We start from the raw sequence: 6,864 nt of genomic DNA on the forward strand, positions 1-6,864 counted from the left end.
GACGGAAAAATATATATCTATATCTATATATTTATATTTAGAAATATATTAAATATAAAAATAGAAATAAAAAAAAATCTGCTAATCTGGTATCCCTGGTTCTAAGAGAAGGGTGGACAACTTGTAACTTTTTTTTATGTGCAACGAGAACCAAATATCACGCTGTCAAATTAACAGCCATCTGATTGGTTGTTTTGCTTTGACACACTGTGGATTTTTTTTGCTAGTGGGTGCCAGCCGTGCTGAAAAAAATATCAATGTATTTTTGTTCCACTGTTTTTTTTCTGTTAATGAAGAAGACAAATTTACGATTGATTCTAGAAATTTAGCTAATTTTATTCAGGTTTCTCAAAGATCCGGTTGTTCAGAAAAGTGGATTCAATTGTGTGTAGTAAATAAGCATGACATCGCATCGTTCAATATCAACAAATATTCGATTTGTTAATCAAGTTCGTGATACTACGTGGTTTAGAATAACAGGTACGACACCTACCAGACATATTCCCCAAAAGATAATCTTTCAGCTTTTCTGGCAGTCATACCCCTTATCTGCTGTTTTGGCAGCACGGGGCACGATAACTGTCAACTGAGTTTGGAGGAAAAAAAAGTGAAAAAGTATTTAAATAAACAATGAACAATCGTCTATCAGTAAAATCCTGTCCGGCAATAGCTGCAAACGTGAAAAAAGAGGTATGTTTGTTCTACGCGAACCTTTTCAGGAAAATGTAGTGACTCTCTGTTACACTATTTTTCCTAGATTACCTAATCAATTATCTGTACATTCAATATATTTTTTTTCTTCAGTTTTCAGAAATCGGATGGATTCGATTGTTTCAGGGTAATACTAATGAGATGCGCCGTGATGAAAACGTAAGGAGTTCCGAGAGAAATAAGTAAATAAGAGAGAAATAAGTGAATAAGCAATGAACAATCGTCTATCAATCAAATCCTGTCCGGGTGCAGTGATGAAAACGTAAGGAGTTCGGAGGGAAAAAAGTGACCCGGCAAAAAATGTTAAATGTGAACAATTACCTATCAATTAAGTCATGACCGGTGATAGCTGCAAACGTAAGGAAAAAGGCATGTTCGTTTTCCGTTATCATTGCACAAAAAACTAGGTTTGTGACTTTCTGTTACACTATTTTTCCGAGAATATTCAATGTTATTTTTTCAGTTTTCAGAAATCCCACAGCAAACGGAGTCCGTGTATGTTTTCTCGGAACCCTTCGATGTAGTTCTATGACGATGTAGGTCTTATGACGGTCCGCCTCGCTACCGAAAGAGGTAGGCCGTAAGAAATACTTGTAGCATTCAATAACACTAAAAAAATGAGTCAATGAAACATGTAATTAAACCAACAGATGCGAATGCTTCTTTGCTTTATTAGTGGTTTTATTACAGCCAACACGACTCTTATAAAATCGACATATCATACTGTTACAAAACCTAGAAACTGATCTTATTGTGGCTATTTAAAATTCAAAAATTAGCAATTTGGTTGTGGAAAATCTCTCATAAGATTGTAATAGGTGCAAAGTTCGAACACATTTGCTGTATACAAAAATGGATGCGTGGAAAAGAATTAAGACCTCTGGCAGTTTTAAGCGAAGTGTAAAGAAAAATTTCAACAAAATAAATAATGTAAATCCGCAGCTGTATAAGAAAAATATTCCGCTGAAATCCTTCACTGACAGTTCCAGCCAGAAAACAACCCCAGAGTTTTCTGTGGATGAGATAACTCCAGAGTGCTCATCATCGAGTCGGATTAAACCATCCTCAGATTGTACAGATACATCAACCAACTATACCATATCCAACGAGGAAGACTTTGCTGAACCGGAGTTAGAAGATGAAACATTTGCCAACATGCGTCTTTTAACAGATTTACAGTCGTGGGCAGTTAAATACAACATTCGCCAAACCGCATTGAAAGAGCTGCTGACGATTTTAAACACACGTTTATCTGACATCTTGCCACGCGATCCGAGAACATTATTGAAAACGGTACAAACTGTAAAGCTTGTTCAAATGGATAACGGACAATATTGGCACCAAGGCATCGAAACCTGCATCGATAGAATGCTTCCGGAAATCACTGAACCGTTAACTATCTCTGTGAAAGTCAATATCGATGGTTTGCCAGTATACAAAAGTTCAAAGGACGAATTCTGGCCAATTTTAATAAATATTGACGAATTCCCCCAAGTTGAGCCTATGATCGTTGGTATTTATGCTGGCAAACAAAAACCCGCATGCGTCGTGAACTTTTTGACACCATTTGTTGATGATATGGAGATAGTGTGCAAAGATGGAATCATCGTTAATGGTCATAAAGTGTCAGTGGCAATTAAAGGTTTTGTATGTGATTCCCCAGCAAGAGCTTTCATAAAAGGTAATTAACAGGTAGTTTTGGGTATACATTTTATTCGTAATGTAATTTTAGGAACTGCCTATTTCAATGCGCAAAATGGATGTCAAAAATGTACCACAACCGGAGAATACTCTTACGTTTCTCATACTAATTACTTCCCTCGAGCAAGATGTCCTCCAAGAACAGATTGGGACTTTCGAAATAAAAAGTATGGTAGTCATCACAAAAATGATTCCCCGCTGTTGAGGCTCAACATAGACATGATAAAAGATTTTGCAGTTGGAGACTCTCTTCACCTTATAGATTTGGGTATCATGAAGAAGCTCTTGCTGGGATGGCGGGATGGCAAATTTGGAAGCTACAACACAAAGTGGCCCGCTAATGTTACAGTTAATCTCTCCAAAAGACTGTTGCAGCTAAGAATGCCACATGAGATTCATCGAGCACTTCGAGGAGTGGATTGCATAGGGCATTGGAAAGGTCTCGAGTTTCGTACCTTCCTGAACTATGTCTCGATAGTGGTACTTAAACCAATCCTCTCTTCGGAGGTTTATGAGCATTTTCTTTCTTTTTTTTGTGCCATAACTATTTGTTCCTCAGAGAGTTATACTCACCTACTGGATTTGGCTGACATGCTGCTCATGCACTTTCATGATCACTTCAAAGATATATATGGAGAAGATTACGTTTCAAGTAATGTTCACAATTTGACCCATTTGATTGACGACGTCAAACGGTTTGGAATTTTGTCAAGATTCAGTGCGTATCCTTTCGAGAATAAATTATTCCAAATTAAGAACTTGATCAGATCAGGAAGGAATCCACTTTCGCAAATAGCAAAGCGACTTTCATTGTGTAAAAATTTTGTAAACCAATGGTTTTTGACTAAATCGCACGAGGTCGTTGCGATGAATTTCGTCGTTAAGAACAGAAATGAAGAAACAAAAATCAAAGGCAATTGCTTGAAGCACCTGGATTCATTTTTCGCGACCCCTATTCGATCGAATGTGCTATATATTTATTTTTATGTGATATCAAGTGTAAAATGATACCCATTCCAGTAGACGACACACCAAATACAGTATTTATTCCCTTACTTCATACTATTTAGCTCTTAGGTTAAGATTTAAACATATATTAAAAATCACAAAAAGACATATTAACAACCTACTTCTCTTTTAGTTCATCTTTTTTGGCTTTTTTAGTCACCTCGGACAGCTTCTATGGAACGAAACTACAAGTCTTTGCTAACTATTTCTCCCAAGCTGCTCCAGAGAAATTCTGGTCTGCGTATTGAACTGTTTTGTTACAATTTGCCTTCGACAAGCCTTTTCTTGCCTTCGGTTGCTCATCCACTTCTATTTCAGTGTTCGATTTCATAAACTCTTGTTCCTGCTAAGCTTCGGCATAATAAATAAACTCACGCTTCAGCACACAACTGCGGTTTCCCAGCTGTCGTTCTGGTAGGATTTTCCGTCGTCTCCAAACAACTGACTTTTTCGGCCAAATCAAAGTGAAGGAAAAACTCAAACCACATAATTGCATGAGGTGAACCAGCCGCCGGCTGAAAGCCTCAAAAATATAGACAAAAAAAAAACATAATTGTTAAAGCGTGTGGAAGATGTGGTCGAGTGTCATGTTCATTTGTCTGTGGTGGAAACCTCGGCCAACTAAACTTATTGAAGCTATGAGTAATACACTGTAAATAACAATCACGTCGGAGTAAAGTGATTTGTTGTTGAATTTGCACTACTTGCCTAACATTTCAGAGTTGAATCGAAATATATTAATTTTCGATATTTTCTTTCGAAATATATTAATGCAAATAACTATGAAATCAACAGCAAATCACTTTATTTTCTGTTGTTATGTTCTTCTTTGTTGATATGCTTATGTTGAGATACGGAATGTCGGTCAGTTGTCGGTAATTATATAAATTCACAATAAATTCAAAAGTCTTCTTTTTATTTTGATTTTTAATTTAATAACAAGATTATCCCAGAAATGCTTCCTGTAACTGTATCGATGCAATCGATTTCAGGATATGTAAAAAAGTAGTTTTATTGTTATTTTAATTTGAAGAATTCAATAAAACTTGGGCTCAAATAAATTTTTGATCTATGGGTAAATGTAATGCATGCGCCGTTCGCCATCGTCACTATTTTTGTTTCGCTTTATGGTTTTAACGTTTGTCAGTTGGAATTGCAGCTGTAATTCAATTGATTTGAACAGAGGTGATAATACAAGAGATATTTATTATAATACGATGGTGATTTTCATTAAACAGTTTTCAACGCAAGATTATTTCATTGGAAAGTGTTAATCATCGAGAAATCAACACTAAATCACTTTTACTGGGATGTAACGAATTGAGTTAAGTGCAAAAACACTTGCAGTAATCGTGACATTTTTTTACAGTGTACCAATAATTAACCTGCCGCGCCATATTGATACCATTGGAACTTTTTATGACCTTGAAATTAAAACCCCTTTTTGTATTTAACTAATACTGAAATGTAACACCCAACGTTAATTTTGATCTATTTCCATATGAGAGAATACAAATACATTTATTTTCTGGAAAACTGAGATGATCGAATCGAATACATTTTTCCAATCCTGGATTTTTTTTTGTAAACCTGTACTATTTCAAGAGCGCATCAATTTTATGCGTCTATTTTCCAAAAATACTCGACAAAACTTTATGCGCATATCCTTGAGAACTGGTGAAACTGCTCTAAAGTCCCAATTTACATAACATCTTTTATTAATTAATGGCGTTATTTCAAATTGAATTTCACGATTATCACCAACACAAATGCATGGGATTTTTTCTACAAGAGATTCCCATATGGAAATGAAATTATACTGGCTGTTATGGTTTGTGTGGAACAGCATAACAAACTAATTTATTGTGGTTGCTGTCAAGCAATGAAAAGTTGGATTGAGCTTATTGCGGCTAGTAGCAAAGCGCAATAAGTCTGCTTGAACTTGATGCCATTCTTAAAGCGGTAATGCTAACAGCTAAAAAAATGCGAACAAACTTTCAGTTGGTTTTAAAGCGGATTTATTGTTATTCTTATAATTGCTTTGATAACCTTTCCAAGTGTGGGCCACTTAGCTGTGTAGCAAATTTATAGCGGTTATCAGGAGGTTTTGATGGTGCTGTTAGTTTTAAAAGCAGTTTTACGAAATTGGTCATGAAAACCGCTAAAAGAGTGTAATACAACTTAAATTGTTACTTGGGATACCTTCATTGGGTTCAAGCGTTTTTTTTTCTTCATCTATAGTTTATTTGACACGGCACAAATACAATTCAATGTTTAACGGCGCCAATTATATCTGGTAGCTTACTTTCTAAAGTATCTTAATAACTAAAAGCAAATTTTTTATCCTCGCTGCCGACTACGAGCTGAAACTAAATCTAACTTAAAGCTAGAATATTTTGCATTAAAAGCACAGGTTTGCTGTTTGATGGTTTTCGTTGCCATAGGTAAGCAGCATATTAAATTTGTTCCGCTGCTGGGCCAAGATATTACGGACTGGCATATTGGGTTGTTTCCATCGGGCCTTGAGAGTATCGTGCGGGTCTGATTGCTGTTTCCGGATCCGGGGTCTTAACGTGTTCTTGTCGTTTGGTTGGATGTAGGCGGAAGGGGATAGGACTAAACTGGGGCGTGGATGGATTTCAGGAAAACGTATATAAGGGACATGTAGGATAGGTCACGGCTCGCCAAGACATCACGAACAGGAACAGCCGGCTGCCTACCTTCGGCCTGCAGGGAAGCTATTAATCTAGACCTGGCGTCACGGTGTACAGGGCATGACCAAACAACGTGCTCTATGTCGTGATAACCTTCACCACAGGCACATATACCACTCTCCCCGAGCCCAACACGACGGAGATGCGCGTCAAATCTATAGTGATTGGACATAAGCCGGGACATCACGCAAATGAAATCCCGACTTACATCCAACCCTTTGGAACACGGGTTCGTCGATACCTTGGGGATTATGGAATGTAACCACCTTCCCAGTTCCCCCTTGGTCCAAGAATTTTGCCAACTGATGATCGTATTCTGACGTACAAATGCGAAAAATTCATTAAAGGCAATTGGTCTTTCATAAATTCCACCGTTTGTTGCGCCCACCTTAGCCAAAGAGTCCGCTTTCTCATTACCCGGTATCGAGCAGTGAGAAGGGACCCACGCTAAGGTAATCTGAGTAGATTTTTCGGATAAAGCACTCAGTTGTTCCCATATTTTCCCCAGGAAATACGGTGAGTGCTTAACATCTTTCATCGATCGGAGAGCCTCAATGGAACTGAGACTGTCCGTAAAGATGAAATAATGGTCCGTGGGCATTTTTTTGATAATCCCTAGGGTGTACTGAATTGCAGCTAATTCTGCGACGTAAACAGAAGCAGGATTATCGAGCTTATGGGAGACGGTTAAATTGTTATTGGAGATACCGAAGCCAGTGGACCCATCAAG

At 37.4% G+C, this 6,864-nt stretch overlaps 1 protein-coding gene across 1 annotated transcript; it reads left to right on the forward strand.

Annotated features, from left to right (window-relative positions):
- Window positions 1–348: 348 nt before the first annotated feature.
- Window positions 349–3,668, forward strand: LOC129716829 (uncharacterized). The gene is made up of 5 exons (XM_055666666.1): window positions 349–690; window positions 805–1,118; window positions 1,175–2,392; window positions 2,444–3,325; window positions 3,577–3,668. The coding sequence occupies exons 3-5, from the start codon at window positions 1,564–1,566 to the stop codon at window positions 3,666–3,668; spliced, it is 1,803 nt and encodes a 600-aa protein (XP_055522641.1). The 5' UTR covers window positions 349–690; window positions 805–1,118; window positions 1,175–1,563.
- The last annotated feature ends 3,196 nt before the right edge of the window (window positions 3,669–6,864 follow it).

Source organism: Wyeomyia smithii, chromosome 1 (genome assembly GCF_029784165.1).
Source record: "Wyeomyia smithii strain HCP4-BCI-WySm-NY-G18 chromosome 1, ASM2978416v1, whole genome shotgun sequence".
NCBI classification, from domain to species: Eukaryota; Metazoa; Arthropoda; class Insecta; order Diptera; family Culicidae; genus Wyeomyia; species Wyeomyia smithii.

Excerpts from the sequence above, each read along its gene's own strand:
- LOC129716829 (XM_055666666.1), top strand. The coding sequence starts at position 1,564 with ATGGATGCGTGGAAAAGAATTAAGACCTCTGGCAGTTTTAAGCGAAGT. Across the intron at positions 2,393-2,443 it reads AGCAAGAGCTTTCATAAAAG|GAACTGCCTATTTCAATGCG; the intron begins GTAATTAACAGG and ends ATGTAATTTTAG. Across the intron at positions 3,326-3,576 it reads TGAAGAAACAAAAATCAAAG|TCACCTCGGACAGCTTCTAT; the intron begins GCAATTGCTTGA and ends TGGCTTTTTTAG.